Below are 18,947 nucleotides of genomic sequence, written 5' to 3'. Positions count from 1 at the left end.
TTCGTTTTTTGTGTAATGTAATGACACCATCAAAATTAAAATCACCATCAAAATTGTGGCGGTGCCTCCTTCGCGTTAGTTCTGGTGGTCGGGCGAAGTCATGAAAACTGCGGTACCGGTAGTCTACTGTGTCAGATTGCATACCCGTACCATTCCGTTTTGGTTTTTGTGTCCATACATTTGAGCATCGCTCGGCGGTGTGGCGCATCGTGCTAAGCGTTAGGAAAACGCTCGCCACCGCATCTCTGATTGCCCTGCGTGGGTTCGCAGTTCTAATCCCATGCGGGGATAGTTATGTGCAAGAGGGTTGCTGGACTCCTCGCCGCCGCAGGGTAGTTGACGTAACCGCTGGTCGGTTACGGCTTCCTCCACCACCAAGTCCATCCTTCCGAAAACAAATAACTGGCTAACACATCTCATACCCGACATGGACTGGTAAACAACGGACGATAGGCCGTGGTTCGCCGGGCCTAAAGATGTAAATCCTATCCTTATATTGAAGAACAAACCGTGTATGGCTTTGTGAACATTCTTTGTGTTTGAGATTACGATAAAACAGCTCGTGTGTGAATATTCAACATTAACTTCAATATCTTCGCTATTTTGAATAGTTATCCAACTTTTATCGATTTAAAATTGACCCAGTCGAATCGACTCGTTTAATTAATGACTCATGAAAATGTACAATGATCGCGGTCCGCGTAAACTTAGCAATCTCATCGTTGTTGATATTGTGATCACTTTCACTTTCGCGATAACCTTCTAAATATAAATATGAAGAGGTCAGCGATATATATAAACCAAGCTTCGTCTGCTACATTTTTTGATTGGGTTTTCCCGTGCTGAGTTATATTTGACGATGAACCAATATTTTATTTTAGTTCAACAATGGCTATTTTTGCCGTAAGGTATTAAAACTATAATTGAAAATATCCATATATGGATTTATGCAATCATGGAAATTAAATCTATTATACATTCTCTCATTATAATACTCTTAGGCAGTCTCCCAGACTTGCACAGCTTGTATACTGATATTTTTTATGATGAAAATGATTGGATTGTAAGATCTGAAATATTTTCTTTGTCTTGTCTTCGATATTTTAAGGCATTCTGCTTCCCAAGACCTTTCTGCTTTGTGGAGTGTTTATTAATCTGGCTGTCATTTTCGTGGTATTGAATTAAATCGTTTCTAATGTATGGTATGTTTTGTGCTGTCTTATGTCGAAATGCAACTATAAACTTATATATATATCTGTAACTCTTACGATAGAGATGGTTACGTCACCTGTGACGTACATTACCAAACGCTAGCTTGACTCGACTCGGGGTTAGTTGTTAGGTAGGAGGACTTGTCAGGTTCATCATAGGTTGCAAATATGTTCTACTCTTTATTAAATTTATTCTCTCCGTTACATTTTCATGCATATATAAATAGCTGATGATCTCAACAATACATTTGACGCCATCCTTGTTGATGGGGAAGATCCTGATTAAATGATTCTAATCTAATGAAGATTCCGTAATGATCTATTAATTTCATTACTTATATGACCAATTGTTGTCACATTTTAGAAAAGAGTACATTTTTCTACTGATCTCTTGTTCACATCACACTACTCCGATGCTCCACCGCCGTTATAATGTTTTTTTTTAGATTTGTAGTGGTTAAATGACTCCTATATTTGACATTTTATAATAAACGTTCATTTGGAGGATTCAAAACTTCGAACCAACTAACATCTTAAATTTGCAAAGATTTGTAGATTTCAAGAAACGGCCAGCTGGAATGGTGATTGATTGTAATATGATATCCAGAAAAACTATTCGATGTTTGAAAATGGTCATTTGTGAAGATTTATTATTTCGTTAAAAATGACTTGCAGCAGGTTAACGCTATTCTATATTTTGTTTAAAATTATTCTAAAGAGAGGTTATTTTTAAAAATGGCTACATATATATAATAAAATTATTCAAATAACCAACTTCAATACCGAGATATAAAATGATTACTGTTCGTAACACCGCACACCATCACATAAATCCACACTATTTATTGTGAATGAAAGATAAAATCTGTAAATTATTGTTCATAAAACCTTTCAAATTGCATGTTTTGGTACGTCATAACTGTATGGTGAAGCAATATATTCTATTGATTTATGGTTTTATCTAAGAAACAATTTTGTTATAAAACTAAAAAATTAAACCAAATAACTAATTATTATTTATTCCACAGAAATACAAATCAATTCATGCTTTAAACCCAGTGACGTCAACTATATTATTTTTCGATATTTTACCACTTTCCCCGAGTATTCACTGTTCAGTCTTTAGCATTTTTTATTGGCAATTTTAAAGTATTATTAACCATAGATCGTATCACATCAAAAACTGTGATTCAAATTTGAAAACTGTCAACCAATAGTATAACTTCAATGAAATTACATGATCCAGCCATTTATCTATAGACTGAAACCAGTATACGTTTATTAGTGCTACAGCAAGACAAACAATCCTTGTTTATCACAAAGACGGGCTTTTTTTAAAAACGATGTTAGACTGTGTTTTCGATTAGGTCGTTATCGGACGGGAATCTTTTGTAAGTAAAAATAAATATGTGGTATAATTCGTAAGAACCTTAGTAATCATCTAATAGTTAGTAGTTATAAAATACGCTGAGCATGTAATCCTATTAAACTTTGAATCAGAAAACATATTCGATGATTATCACAAGTTAAATCATTTTGTATACTAGTGTAATTCATAAAACCTGCAAAAGGCAAAGTGCGGGACCGGGAACGTACCTTCAGGTTCTGAATTCCGAGCGAAAAATCTTGTATTTTGCCCATCCTGTAATACAGGGTGATTCCCATAAACAGACTCCCACATTTTTTACCTACTTGTATGTAAATAAAAAATATTTGTACTTCCGCCTGTGTACGATTGTACCCAAAAGTTTCAGTAATCTTTGCACAGTTATGTTTTCTCCAGAATATGTTGCAAATGACTTGGCCTGGGGTTTTGTGCTTTCCCCCATCTATACCTTTACTACCTCCACTTACTTTTCAATTCGTTCGTAAAAGCAATCGCATGTGTAGACTTGTAACAGCACCAATATATCAGCCGATACGGTAGTTCCATATTTCATTAGTTCGGGCTTCCCAAACTTTTGAGCTCGCGGCGCCTTTTGAAATATTAAAATTTTTTGCGGCCCCTATTCACGTTACTAATGCTAAACAGTTCGAAATATTTTATTGACACAGTCAATTCTCAACTTTTAGTAGGTCTACTCGATAACAAAAACAAATTCACTTTTACTCCGATTAATTATTCAGTGTGATGAGTTGCGAATGTTTTGCAGCAAGTCAAACCGTGGCTCAATGTTGTCGATTGAAGACCTCAATGATAATGAATTACGATGTCTGGCCACCGGCGGCACGGTTCTTATCAGGCTTTGTTACTTGTTAACCTCTCGCGGCGCCTTTTGAAATATTGAAAATTTTTGCGGCCCCTATTCACGTTAATATTGCTAAACAGTTCGAAATATTTTATTGACACAGTCAATTCTCAAATTTTAGTAGGTCTACTCGATAACAAAAACAAATTTACTTTTACTCCGATTAATTATTCAGCAAGTCAAACCTGGCTCAATGTTTGTCGATTGAAGACCTCAATGATAATGAATTACAATGTCTGGCCACCGGCGGCACGGTTCTTATCAGGCTTTGTTATTCACTTTCAAGGATCAAATTTAGCATAAAGCAGCTGATCATCCAAAAGATCAAAAGATCATAAAGCGCCAAATCATCAGGGATAAAACGCAATTTTATCAACGTCAATGGGTACTTTATGCATTTTAAAGTTTATAAACATGTAGTAGGCCTAAAGAATAAAGGCGAAAGGTTAACCTATCTATGCCATGTTCCTCTTTAGGAAGCTAAAAAAATCCTCATGTTGCAGCAAGTAGTGTTTACCTCTACTGTTACGTAACAATAGACCATACGTAACAGAAAGTGAACAACATAGAGCGGTGAAATGAAATTATTGATTCATATTTTACATCATATAAAATGACGAGGAGCAATAAAACCCTTAGAATAAATAAAATATTCAATCATATAATAGTTGATTTTTAACACAAATCTCTTAATTTTCGAAGCGCACTCAGCAAAGCGCCTTCGGAAACCGCTGGCATAACGATTGAGGCCGGCATCGTTGTGCAATCAAATCGGGTTTACGATCAGTATAGGCCGGGTATAGGCATTGTTATGCAAGCGCGTTGATTCTACCGTGTTTCCCCAAAAATAAGAAAATGCGACCTAGCCCTCCACTTAATTAACATGAAACTTACTCAATGGCGCAAATTTTTGAACCAGTCGATAGCAGGAAATCTTTTCTACTCCTCTTTAATGGTTAATCTGTTTAGCAGTTATTTTAAATAAAAACGTGTCATTATAAGTAAATGGAAATCGGTTTTCGTGTTTTGTATATTTAAAATTCACGTAATTACTAAAAAATGAAAATAAAAGACATTTCCCCAAAATAACCCCCGATTTTGAAAAAAATTGGAGACACTGTCACGGTAAGATGATGTATTCACTCGGAATCATGAGATTTTTTTGTACACTTGTTTAAATAATTGTATTTCAAATCAAGAGTCTGAAAAAGTGCAATAGATATAGTACTTTGTGTAAAATTGGTGTTCTCTTTGCGGCCCCAAAAATTCGTTTTGCGTCCCCTTGTGGGGCCGCGCCCCCTAGTTTGGGAAGCCCTGCATGAGATCATCAAAGATAACGTCTTAACATGCACTTACAATAAATTTGTTATAATTTGTGCTCAATCATTGTGACATTAACTACTTCGATCATAGAAAAATGAGAAAACTTTATATACCTACAACAATGCTAGTCAAGTATGAATCATCACTATTCAGCTTACTCACGTAATAATAATTATTTTATAACTAGTTTCATGTTTAGATCCCGCCATGTTTCTTTTATATTCAAACATTTTACATAATATCAAAGTGTCAGATGAGGTTTATGGGCTATGTTAAATAATGATTTTTTGCATATAAACGACGATATTATTTCCAAATAATTGATCCTTTCGAGATGAATGAATGTTGCGGGATTGAATGGTGTACAAAATATAAATATTTACTTGTATTTACGATTCATGTGACGTAGGTTTGGCAGATGAAAATCAATCCGTACCACCGGATTGCCGTTTTTCATATGTTTCGTTGGAAATGCCACCACACAGCTCTAATATATTTTAAATATCGCACAATATGTGTTATTGAAAAATAACCCTAAAGTGTTATCTTATATATATTCGATTCAAGTGAAAGGAATGCTTAGTTTGATGTAAACATGAAACAAACGATCAAAATAACTTGTCCTTTTTAACCAAACTTATGAAACAAACTATCCTTACACAATCTATTTTCTACATTTATTTTCCGCATTGAGTTGAACTTTTTTCAGCATAGTCGTTCGCATTCTGGATTTCTATATTTTATTATCTTTAAAATATTCACTATAGCAATCAAGAAATAAACAGTTTACACTGGTAATTTAAATAGGAAAACTGATGAAAAACAAAGCCTTCATCTGTAAATGGCATCTTCCAGAAAAGCCAATTGGTATACTTTTTTAGAGACAGACGATTGGTTTCAAAGTGGATATAAAAGACCTTAGTGGAATATCAACTATAATTTTATTAATAATGTTCTTGTGTTTCTTGTATGAATAAAAATTGTGAATGTATGTTGTTTCAATTTCAACATACAATACATGACGTTTTTGTGGGTAGACAGCAATTGTGGGAACTATCGCTCAGTTTAATTGTTTATTTTTCAAATTAAAAATTTCACAAATTACTTCGCATTAGATTTGCCTGCAGGCTTTTATACGTTCTTAATCTTGTCAAAGTGTGATGTGCTAAATACGTCCATGACAATGTTTCGCTATTCAATGAACTCGCTTCGTCACACTTAAGAATTTTATCGTTAGATAATATTTTATATTGATGGGAAGGATACATATCTAATGGTAAAAACTTTTCGGATTGCTCAAAATCACATTATTTGATGAGTTGATTGCAAATAAAACGAAATGGATTATATAAAAGGATTTTTATTACTTTTCTTTATACTCGGAGTGGAATCACGTAAGTAGTTTTAATTATTATTATCTGGACAGCTTTTTGTCACGTCAAGAATGACAGGGACGAATTCTTACAATAACAAGTCGCATTTGCGAGAGATTTTTTATTATGATATATAAAATAACATACAAAATTAGCTAAAACCAGGTTTCCGGCAATTTTAATGTAATAATGTACGATACATTTGAATGAAATTCCGTGCACAGAATGGATACAATCGCAATTTATACCGATGGATTCAATTTTTTCATACAGAATAAGAATAATAAAAAATAAATCCCGAGAAGTCAATGAATTCAATTTTGTACGGGCATGTCAACCTTTCTTACCTGTAAACATATTATTATCGATTAGTTTTTATACCAACAATCCTCGATTTTGTCTAGGTAACTTAGCCAAAATGTAACGAATTTGAGTCATTCTACTATAAAGTAATAGTTGGAAAAAATTGCCACAAAATAGCTTGAATCATGTTATTATTATTATAATATATATTCGTAAACATTATTAGCCCCCCCCCCCCCCCCCCCCCCCCCCCCCCCCCCCTACAATGATTTAACAGATTCAGAGGCCACTGATACACTTTTTTCAATAATTTTTAGTCCTTGATTCTATAGCAGATTCCATATTCATGGTATTTTTTAAATTTATCTTTACAGATAATCTAGTCACGTCACATAAACACAAATGATTAACCGAACTATAATAATATCTCATGCAACTTCAAAGAAATCTGTTCACATTTCAATACTTTCAATCAAAACGATTCTTACCACCGTAGGCAATCATATCGTCGTCAATAATGCTTTAACTGAGCATTGGTTTTGTCGAAAACATTGCGGACTACCCTGACGTTGTTGGTGGCGTGGGAATTAAAGTTACATATTGAGCCTTAAAAAAAAATCTTCCGACCTCTTCTTCCCCCTTCAAGTACTCAAAATAGATTGGCCACGTAATTGCATAGAAAAGCGATTTTTCTCTCAACAACAACAACAACCCTGAAGTACAACAAGTTTTTAAAAAGGACCCATTTCGTGCCCAATAAGAGGTTTTGGCATCATGGATACTTTTGTACGCCAGCAATTTCTATCTTAGAATGTGCCAATTAAAATTAGTTTATCTGGCAATTGGCATGAAGTATTCTAAATATTTAATAATAAAAAAGCTGATGTTGAATTCGGAATCCTTAGAATTGTGGTCTATGAATCACGCACGAAACGAATCACACGAATCGAAACGAATAGCGGAAGTTCGTTTTGTATATTATAAGATTAAATTAAACAATGACAAATCATGTTTAGTTGCCGCAAGATTAAGAATATCATTTTGTTTATTAATTGCGGACAAGCTTTGACAATTTCAATAAAGTTTTAATTACGATTCACGCTTTTGTCATTTGTCATTGGTCCCGCCTCAATAATCCAGATTTGAAATCATTTACGTATTTTAACACATATTTTATGTAGCTCTCGCCCAATATAGTACATTCTTAAAATATCTTTATCGCCCAGGAGTATTAACCTTGATTAAGCCGAGGCTTCAAATTTTGGAACAAAGGAATTATTTTAAATATACAAACTGCATCAAAATAGAGATTCCACTTCATCTCTAGCTGGGAATATCTATTGATTTTAGACGAATAACAACTACTGGCTCGTCCATAGTTGCCAGATTAATTATGTAATTTTACAGAAAATTTATTTTCATTTTATTCATATTTTAATTTTAGAGGAGATGAAGCCGTGGCAAGAATGGACTGAATGCAGTGCAACATGTGGAAATGGAATACAAGAACGAACCAGAGAATGTGCAAACGGAAGATGTACGCAAAAAGAAACCAGAGGGTGCCAAATTAAAATATGTCCGGGCGCTGGAGGATCAGGCAAGTGATGCTGCATGTAAGCTAGCGCTTATTAGTGAAGGTAGCTACTCGGCTTCATTTGTGCAGAAAATTTGTTAAAGATATATTTTTAATTTAGCTGATTAGAATATGGTGTTCAACTAATAATCTATCATTATTTCAAAATGAAATAATAGGTTTTTTTAATTGAACTTGTGTCCAAACAAGTAACGCGACTGACTTTAAATTATATCGTTCCAACAGGTCATTAAAACGTATTACCACTTTCCGACATGCTTAAAATAGATGAAGCTCACAGATACGCATTGTCAGATTGAAAAAAAATATATATTTTATGAACTGCATTGTCCGTGTGGCATAAAATAAGAAAATCTGCACTTTTTTACTAATATAACAATCATGGGATGTTCACATCAAAATAATTTGTGTAAAACAGTGGACAACCGGCATACCGGCGATATATATTCTGCATAAAAGATTTTCACTTATTTTTGTAAATTTCGTATCGTAAATTTTATATTTCCACATATATGCTGTTGAAAAGTGTTATAGTGTTGGATATGTTGGGCTTTGCGCAACCTTCGAAGAAAATTGACCGTGCTTTTCTAAACGCGGAAACCTTCAAATAGGTTTATGTAAAATATGTTTCATATACCATGTATAAGAATTTGACTCTTGGGAGCCTTGGAGTAGATGCAGTAAAACTTGTGGAAAAGGAATACAGGAACGCAAACGTCGATGCAGTAACGGAACATGCGTTCACAATGAAAGTCAAGTTTGTCAGCTGAGGCTGTGTGAAGGGATTAGTGGTAAGGTTACGTTTATGACGTCTCATAGGATTTTTACTTCCTTCGGAAATTTGAGGAATTCACAAATCAAAACCGCCCTGTCTTATTAGTTTAATTAATCCGCCAGCTTAGTTACAGAGACAGACTGTTGATCATGATAAATATAGGTATATGTTTATATGACTAATAACATATGTACACGAAATGAATACACTAGCTCACCTTGTGCAAATCGAAAATTGAAATTTGTCGTCTGTTGACATTAGGGCGCGCCGGTCCAGTTTCCGTTTGAAATAAGTCAAATTTTCTGGTTTTGAAAATATATAATTAAAGTCGCATGTCAATGTTCAGGTATAAACGTATTAGTTTTTAATAACGCTTTTATGACTCACCAAAACGATTACACACATTATATATTAATCCTTATGGATAAGACGAAATGGAAGTTACATCATAATCTGAATACTCTTTTGTTGACATGACGATTCTTGGTTTATTTATTCGATTGACCACAAATACAGCTTCCGTAAGTTTTCCATCATGTTCAGACACGCATCTATGGCCTGAATGGTCTTCTTGTAGTACGACATGTGGGCAAGGAATAGCTACAAGAGTGCGGAAATGTCCGGATGATCAACCATGCCAACAAAAACAAACAAAAACGTGTTATTTATTCTCTTGTAAAACGGATGAGGGTATGTAACTTTGATATATCTCCGGATATACAGTATTTGTACTAGTCATACACGAAACTCACGCCAGCAATTTTATACAAAGAATCTGCAGTGGAGTATAAAAATTGGCAGAGGTGGTCAAAATGCAGTGCTACTTGTGGATCTGGAACGAGAAAACGAATTCGTCGTTGCAAATATTCAAATTGTCGTGAAACTGAAATAGGATCATGTAGGGCGAAACCGTGTAGAGGACAAAGTGAGTAGAATCCGGCACGAGGGTGTCTGATTCATTGATCCCTTTAAAATGTGTTAACCCAATTTAATCGCAAATGGATTAAATTTGGAGTTTTGCATAATCAGAAACACCGGTGCCTCTGAACCAAGTTCTGCAACAAATATTAACTGACGGAAGCTTGTCACCGCCAGCTCTATTCCCAGGTACAGCTTAATGAATAGCATGGCGTGTAACAGCGCATCTGGATATCGGTATATCAGTAAAGAGTTGGCTGGCTGTTCGAGAGATGCGTGTAAATAATAACATAAAGAATTGAGGAATAGCACTAATAAGCGCGATAATTCAACCTTTTTAGAATTATCTTGCGACATGGCTTTACATTGCTGAACAAACGTTTTGATTCAATGTGACCTGATTAACCTGGCATAATTACTACTTTCGCCACTTGTTTTTATTCTTTCGGACTTAATGCGAATTAAGTCAATTGCATGTTCAAGTTGTGAAGTTCTGATGTTTTTATTTCTGGTATGCGTGAATCCGTTAATGACCTCGTATTGAATGGAAACCCATTATACTAGAAATGTACAAACTCGTGGTTATCCAACTTCATTGTAAATGATTTAAACTGCTTCTGCTTCTTGCTTCTGAAAACGGTTTTGTACAAAAACCTCTGCAAAGCAAATTTCTAACAGTTCTGACGCTTTTGGTGGTTTGGTGGTGGTCTGATAAGAGAATTTTGGTTACGAAGAGCTATAACTTTTTCTGCGACCCTCTTGTCAACTTAAATCGTCTCAGGAATGTCTCAACTGTCTACTGACGTATGGTGGCATGTGTTTGTCAAATACTTAATTGACATGTTATTATTGATGGATCGGTACCTTCCTCAAATACATTCACAGCTAAAATTGTCCCCGGGAAGTGGCAAGCATGGCTCCCCTGCAGTGTGACTTGTGGATTTGGAACCAGAAAGCGTATCAGAAGATGTAGAGTTGGTGTGTGTGAGCAAACACAAACGCAACGCTGCGTAAAGCCGCAATGTGTTGGAACTGGTTTGTTGATCTGATGTCCTTTTATTCAATGCAAAATACTTCCTCTCTCGAAAGCGTTTGTTTCCATTTTAACTCAGGGATATTGTCGGAATACAAACAATGGCAACCCTGGGCTCCCTGCAGCGCAACGTGTGGCCCCGGGGAAAGGAAGCGCATAAGACGATGTAATGTTGGAAAATGTGAACAAATCATGACAAAAACTTGTTTTGCATCTAAGTGTACAGGAAAAAGTAAAGCCTGTTCTTTTACCTTATAATTAGTTTTAATTATGTAATTTATAGTGGCTCCGAGATTTGTCAGAAACCACATTTTAGTTTTAAGTTACTTTATTTGGAAACTGTGTTCAAACCAGATCATATGCTACATTCCTGTGGCAAAACAGTCTCGTTTTGAACAAAACAATTGAACGTATACATAATCACAAGTTGGTTTGTGTACAGAGATGCTAATTGATCACGTTAGGAACCTTGCGTGTTTCAGATGTCTGTAACCCAAGCATAATAACGATTAATGAACGCGGTTGTTATTCCAAAAAGAATGCATATATTAATGTACTTTCAAAATGCACAGTCACAGATGAAATCTTAATTAATAAGTTGCCGTCTCAGTGTGACTGATTATATTTCTGTGAAATGGCATTGTTTCTGTACTTTATATGTGGAATGGGTGCAATAAGGAGACATTGTAACGAAAATGGTTATTCACACTTCACTTGCAACATTGATGTTAAAATAAATGTCATAGATGTAAAAGGTTCAAATCACTGTCATATATATACTCATACTATAGGCCTACTCATGAGAATTGGTTCGCGTTATATTTTGTCAAGCCGGTTCCAAATTCAGTCAGGGAAGACGTTTGTTTTACTTAAGTTGAACTCCGTTTATATTTCTGAGTTATACGAAGTGCGACAGTATATTACTGCAGACAATAATTATCCAAACACATTTTTGCAGATTGGTTTCATAGCATAAAAATTAACATTGAACCTTCCAAAACATTAGTTTTTCTTGAATATAGTTTGCGATGTAACTTTGACAGCGTGTAATTTAAATTCCAAGTTACCACCAACAACTGTAAATATGCAATATATATTAGGGGTTAAAATACAACACGAAAATTTATTTAAAGTACTCATACAAATACAGAAAAAACCCTATATCTGAAATGAAGAAAAAACTGCCTTTCTATTAGAGAAACAAGCAAACATCTTCGATTGTTTTAGTAGTTTTATCCCTATTTGTAATAAAAATATTACATGTCACATCTATTTTTCACAAGTACTAAACACCGAATGATATTTCACAGCACAATTAATAGAAATTTGTATCAGTTCACAGTCACTTTCTAGTGAAACAAACATTTATCATCGAAAAGGGCATCGGGTGTGACAGAGATTATGTGCAGCAAATGTAGCCAATTGAGAGAAGAAAAAACTAACTAAGTATACGATAAAACGTCACCTTTTATTTTACAGGAAGGAATCCTGTTTATCAACCATGGAAGAAATGGGGTCCTTGCAGTACAACGTGTGGTTGGGGTGTGAGGGTCCGAGAACGTCAATGTACCCGTCCTCTTAGATGTGTTCAAACACAGAGTCAATCTTGTAATCCGGTCAAATGTGGTGGTACGTTTTTTAATACTGTTTTTTTAATTCAAACAATTTTTTTCCCTCTATGGCGTTCGTTTTTCGTGTGCGACGACGTCATCAGATTAAAATAATTGCGGTTCTGCGTGAGTGGATATTTGGTGGTGGCACGGTACCGGTATACTACTGTGGTAGATTGATACCTATTCCGTGTCCATATATTTGAGCATCGCTCTCTTGTACTTTTTATATAAATCATTTTCACTCCAGTAGTTTTTTGAATTTTACTTTATAGGCCTACTAAGTGGTCGTAGCCATGTTCTGAACGAATTAGGTAAGTAATTGCTTTGCGCATGAATTTATTTGAAAGTTCCTAGTAACTACATAAGAAATAAAAGGGGTAACATTTGTTTTCCGAAAATCCAATGAACCAATCGTTTTTGGTACTTAAAGATGGTTGATGCCTCCAGTCTAGAATGATATAACTATTTCAAAATTATTCTGAGTCACATGAAGCTCGATATTTCTCTCAGAATTTGCACGCGCTAAGCATATTGCGCTCTCGCGTGGCAGTGCCACAACTTCAAGCCAGTTCGGTATTTTTTAGATAAAGCCGACACTCCCAGCTCAGCTGTAATCTTACCAGCACCGGTGGTATCTTGATTTGTAGTTTTGCTTTGAAGCTTTCAAAATTTTCATCGCAAGTTGCATATTCATTGAATCTCCGTGTCCATATATATTATGTATTTGAGCATTGTTCTCGTGCCTTTATTCATTTTGTGGGAGTTTGAAAGAAAATAGTTGTTGATTTAATAGCCTCTGGACCAACAACTAAACCTGATGATCCATTCCATAATTGGGGAGATTGGTCAAAATGTAGCGTTACGTGCGGAACTGGGAAAGAAACTAGAAGACGACAATGTAAAGTCGGAGGTTGTGTCGAAATAGCAGAAAGATCATGCCGCAAAAGTTGTTTAGCTGAACGTAAGTGTGCTATGTTGTTGAAACAAAAAGATGTATTGTTCAGTAAGAGAATTATTATTTGAAATTGATACTACATCCAAGCAACAAAATTCTGAATATGCGCATTGGCTAACCCGCCCGTGTATCATATTAAACAAAAATAACTGCAATGATGAGAGGAGAAAAGTTCTTACGAAAAAAATCGCTGTAACACCAAGTTAGTAATAATTACTTAATGCAAAGTATATCATACTTCAAAAACTTTTACGTACCAATCGTGCCTGCGTACCGACACATATATTTGTTTTCAATACACAATTTATATATACAAGACGTCATACTATTGATACCTGTAGGCAGTAGATCACGGAGAGCGCTTAGTAAACTTTTCCGAGAAAGCAAGTTTTAAGATGTACCAACCTCGTCCTATCGCTATATTAGTCACAATTAGAATTTAGTAACCTAACAATAAATGGTTTTTCAAAACACTCTGAAGTTGTGGTAGTCTACATGAAGATCAAAGGATTTTCATTTTAGTTCAAAATCTCAATAACAAAGGCTCGTAGATAAATTGTCTAAAACCCAAAACTCTTTTTACACAGATCCGTACGCTTGCACTAATAACTAGTATACTAATTCCATGCCGAATCTACATTGAATGACAGAGAAGTTCCCTTTGGGATAGATCCTTTTATCGGCTGTGCTACGAAGCCTGGTCTACCACGAATATATGAACTTGCTATTTATCATTCACAGCTGACCCGAAACCAATTACTGGCAAGTTTTTGTCATGGGAAGAATGGACTCCTTGCAGTGCTACTTGTGGAATAGGAAAACAAACCAGACAACGTCGATGTAGATTGGGAGGCTGTGTTGAAAAGGCAGAGAAGTCTTGTCGGGAAAGGGTTTGTGCTGGACGTAAGTATTACATAAATGGCAGGTCACAAGCGCCAGTAATTTAATTTATTAATTCAAACTGGTGCAATTTAGAAGTACCCTAAATTAGGAATGAAATAATGTAGAAATAATCTAAGTCGCAGGATAGTGGTAGTAAGTATTTTCCATCAGAATACGATAATTCCATAAAATACAGTTGGTAGCGTGGTATCTCCAGGTACAAAAAAAGATTTTTCTCCGAACAACCACACTTTTTTAAATTCAAGAGGTTGTAGGCTATATTACAAGTGGCACAAACGTAAGCTACACTCATAGTTGATATTTGACTGTTGAGTGACACCTTTTTAGCACAGCCGTTCGGGCGCCAGCCTGCGGGAGTAGTCATCCAATTTGGTGCTGGTCGGGGGTTTAACTATTTTTCGAAGTTTCATCGAAAAATAAAAACATGCTCATACAAATCTAAAAACAATTTCTAAAATATAATTAGAAAAAAAGCAGACTTATAAAAATGTAAACACCGTTGTTTATTAGTCTTAGGTTTGCATTTTTGAGACATTGCGTAATGATAGAGAGACAAAATTAATTCGACGACTCGATCTTTCCTATATTCAAGGATTAATTACGAAAGCGTGTGTTTTAATAATACCGCCATTGCTGACCTTGCGACTTTCACTCCGTCTGCTATTTTCCTCATTCGATTAAATCCTGAAATAGATCTTACCTATTAGCCAACCAAACTATCAACCAAATTGAAAAAAATGTGAAAAAATTGATGTTTCAGCTAAAATAGCTCGAGGAATTTGTTGAGATTGCGGGTAAATTTAGTTTTGGCACGGGGCTTATTGTTTTCCACCTTCGCTTTGTAACACTGTAAATATTATTCATGAAATGTAACTTTTCCCCCTGGTTCAAAAACTTTGCCCACCCCTGGTATAGACTATCTATGTAAATACACCGTGACAAAATCACAGCAAAACGTCTATTATTGCCCAAGAGTAGTGTGATATTCAGAATCTGTGATATTTTTACATGGCCTTCCTTGATCGCGCTTTTTGATTAGAATGAAAAAAATAACAATTGATAAATTAAGATTAAACAAAAAAACTCAATTTTATGTAAAAAATTATTCTCAGCTGACGATAAACAATTTCATTCATGGGAAGATTGGTCAGCGTGTGACGTCACATGTGGATCAGGCAAAGAAACAAGACGACGACGTTGTAAAGTAGGCGGTTGTGTCGAAGTTAACACAAGAACATGCAGACAACCAAGTTGCACTGTTACAGAAAAGCGTACGTGTATATCCAAAATATAATACTTCACCCTCCACATATATGTTAGAAAGTATATTGGGATCTTATGTGCAAAGTCCCTGCCAAGAATGTGAGATTAGAAAAAAACACCCTCGCCTCGTTAACTATCCAATGGAGGTTGGAGTTAGTGTTAGGAATGACTTGGAAATTTAAATTTCCAGCACAATCTGCATTCTTAACCCTAACTGGATAATTTATTTTTTTTTTATTTTGGCGTTGGCGGGGATGCTTTTTTTGGTGGGGGCTTTGTACAAAAGATCTGTAGGAATTTTTGTAAATGTTGGCCTGCGTTTGGACTTACTAAGATATCTAGAATATATTTCATTGTAGTGTAAAAGTTTCAAACGTTGATTGACAAACGCACATCAAGCCTTCACTGCCATATTTAAAATTATACAAATTCCAGAAATTTTCTAATGATATATAACTTAATTTGTTTGACATTTTCGTAAACAATTTAAACGGATATTTGACCGCTGTACTGGTTTTCCACGGATAATAAAATGATGAGCTTTCAATTCAATAAAAACAGCTTAGGATTATTTTTATTATAGTCTGTCGCGACACCGTCATCTTTTAAAAATTCATTACATAGCTTCACGTTTCTGATCAAATCCATCATTGGATCGTTGCTTCCAATATGCATGACATTTTTGATTGATTGATTTAGCATGTCATGCTTTCATTCTCATATAGCGGTGGCTTCTCCGAAACAAGGTGAATGGAGTCCTTGGTCAGCATGCAGCGCAACATGCGGTGCCGGAGAAATGAAACGATCAAGGTCATATCCGGAAGGATCGAGCGTTCAAGAACAACTTACATATTGTAATATACGACGATGTTTGGATGAAGGTGTGTGTTATGCTGATGCATTTAAAAAAGCAGAATGTTCTTCGAGTTTCTTTAAAATTCAATAATCAAAGTATTAGAGCTCGATATCTGAACACGAAGGTTCTTTGTAGGATTTAGCGAATGGAAATTTTGCCCCCAAACGGGCCACGGAGCGGTGCTCTGGGGCCACAATCGTAATCCTCACTACAAACCATTCACAATAATTACATTAATTTAAAATGAATTAACTGTAATTTGTTTTATTCTTTGACTTTGGTACATTTAGCTTTCGTGTGTTGGCATTTTGAGCGCATAAAATAACTGTAGGAAACGCGTTAAATGCAAAACCAGGTATTTTTTTGTAAGTGGACAGTGTTTAAAGTCTGCAGATAGGCAGCTTAGATCATGAGAGTTTAAGAATCACGGCTGATTGACCAGCAATATACAGCCTAATGCTAAATTTACACAAAAATCTATCATTAAAATGCTCCAAATCGTCCACCGCTTTCGCTACGGTGCTAGCTCATTGTCGGGAAGGTCGGGAAAGCGGTGGACTTGCCTATACCTAATACCACGAGCGTCAAAACAGCATTCCCATGCATTAATATAAAACAGCAAAATGTGTGGTAAAATATCGGGCTCTGTTGGCCCTCAAAAATTTAAAATTTAAAAAAAGTTGATGTACTAGCCTTCTCTTCAGAATCGATTCGTAGTCGCGGAAATAAGCTATTTTCCCTTAATAACAACAATCCCAATAACAACTTCAAAAATTATTTAGTTAAACAATTAATATTTCCACTTCGTGTTCAATTTTTTTTTTTTTAGTTCAAGTGATCTTATTATGAATATTCTGCCTATTAATTTGATAGGCTTTCATTCAAAATAAAAGTTTGAATAAATTAAAAATTGTTCACTTCTAATTTTATTTTATCAAAAATAGATATGATCGAGGTAAGGCCCGTTTTGAACACAAACACGGTCGAGTATTAAATGACGCAACGGTCTGACTATCTGGAATAAAATAAAAATGCGTATACTTAGAATCTGAAAACCGAAAGTTTTTTTTATAATTTTAGTGCGCTTTCAATTTATATTTATTAATATTTTTTTGAAATAATATGTCATATTTCTCATGATAATAAATTTATATGAATGATTTTCGACTATTTTTATAAAATTTTTAGTTTTGAAAACACGATCTTAGTAAACTACTTTAAAAATAAATTGGCTGCTCTGGTACCAAGCAAATAATAATTGCACATTTTTCATAGCATTTACAATTATCTCACCTATCTTGGTGTTTAGGCGCGCTAAAATGGAGATCGATCGAAGCATGCCCACCTTGCGACTGTATATGGGGTATAAATGAAGAATTGAATTATAATTGTTTTCATTTAACTCATAGTTTTGCTATACTTATAAATGAAGATCACTATTACTTTTTCATTCGAAACTTTAACAGATTTTTATACATATAAAATTTGTGTAATTTGCCGGTTTTCATAACATAAAGTTTTCCTTTATCTCGTCAATTATGGGAATTGTTAGCCAGGTATTCATTTCCGATGCATGGACAGCATTTTGACTTTCATTCGAATATACTACGAGTATCAGGTGTCCTACTTTATATTCAATCACGCTTGTCTTTAAAAAAGCAAGTTTTCAAACTAGACAATAACTTAATTACTTTTGGCGAAATTAGACATTCTGATTATACTACTCATTTCCGTTGATTTATTTCTGCAGACCCAGACAAATACGCTGATTGGATGCCTTGGTCTGGATGCAGCGTGACATGTGACACAGGAGTTAGATCCAGAGTTCGTTTTTGTAAAATAGGATCGTGCAGAGACACAGAATCAAGCTCTTGTAAAATGGAAGATTGCGAAACTAACCGTGAGACAAATATTGAAAATATATATACGACTAATAATTTTTTTGTCTTTATTATTAGATATAGCCTGTCCTAATTCATAACTCGAATTCATTCAAATTTTTCATTTCATTTTCCACTATCTCACGTATTTACGAGTTGACAAAACAGGTAAACAGACTGGGATATGGAGAACCAGCTTTAGTGTCCCTAAATATATATTATGATTCCCTCGAAATTCACAGATAATCTGTTGATTTTCTAAACCACGAGTATGAGTTTCTAGATTGTTTTTGTATCGTTAGCACGATACCCTCTCCAACGAAGACATGACAATATTCAGAAAGAAATAATTGGATAATCGTTATGAAGTCATAGAATAAATATTGACTATTTTTCGCCCCTTTAGCTACGTTGTTATCAATACAAAATCAATTCGTGATCATGGTTATTGAACTTTAATCAACTTTGAACTTACAAAATATTGTCCGTGGTTGATTCGTTCACTGATTAAGTATCACTAGGGGTTACTTGATGACGAGCCCGAGTTATTTCATTTAGATGACTCGAGTCACTTCTAGTCTTTGATAAATGGTTAATTAAGTTAATTAGGATGACTCGAGTCACTTCTAGTCTTTGATAAATGGTAAATTAAGGCGATGACTTAGCTATTTCATTCAGTTGACTCGAGTCACTTCTAG

General features: G+C 34.9%; 1 protein-coding gene across 10 annotated transcripts in view; it reads left to right on the top strand.

Moving 5' to 3' along the window:
* The first annotated feature begins 5,962 nt into the window (after positions 1-5,962).
* The window catches only part of LOC120344501 (uncharacterized), a 28,178-nt gene continuing 15,193 nt past the window's right edge, over positions 5,963-18,947 (top strand). Inside the window, exons 1-15 of one of the 10 annotated variants that reach the window (XM_039413749.2) lie at positions 5,963-6,177; positions 7,904-8,056; positions 8,701-8,844; positions 9,372-9,518; positions 9,601-9,753; positions 9,858-9,935; positions 10,632-10,781; positions 10,859-11,011; positions 12,259-12,408; positions 12,665-12,703; positions 13,186-13,353; positions 14,089-14,250; positions 15,363-15,521; positions 16,239-16,394; positions 18,120-18,269. In XM_039413749.2, the coding sequence (XP_039269683.2) occupies positions 6,123-6,177; positions 7,904-8,056; positions 8,701-8,844; positions 9,372-9,518; positions 9,601-9,753; positions 9,858-9,935; positions 10,632-10,781; positions 10,859-11,011; positions 12,259-12,408; positions 12,665-12,703; positions 13,186-13,353; positions 14,089-14,250; positions 15,363-15,521; positions 16,239-16,394; positions 18,120-18,269 (2,017 nt within the window). In that variant the 5' untranslated portion in view covers positions 5,963-6,122. Of the gene's footprint in view, positions 6,178-7,903; positions 8,061-8,700; positions 8,845-9,371; positions 9,519-9,600; positions 9,754-9,857; positions 9,936-10,631; positions 10,782-10,858; positions 11,012-12,258; positions 12,409-12,664; positions 12,704-13,170; positions 13,354-14,088; positions 14,251-15,362; positions 15,522-16,238; positions 16,395-18,119; positions 18,270-18,947 lie in introns of all 10 variants that reach the window. The other 9 variants (XM_078112872.1, XM_078112873.1, XM_039413751.2 and 6 more) reach the window with 9 other exon arrangements.

Source organism: Styela clava, chromosome 5 (genome assembly GCF_964204865.1).
Source record: "Styela clava chromosome 5, kaStyClav1.hap1.2, whole genome shotgun sequence".
NCBI classification, from domain to species: Eukaryota; Metazoa; Chordata; class Ascidiacea; order Stolidobranchia; family Styelidae; genus Styela; species Styela clava.
The sequence above is the reverse complement of the archived record's forward strand: the minus strand, read 5'-3'. Positions and strand labels throughout refer to the sequence as shown.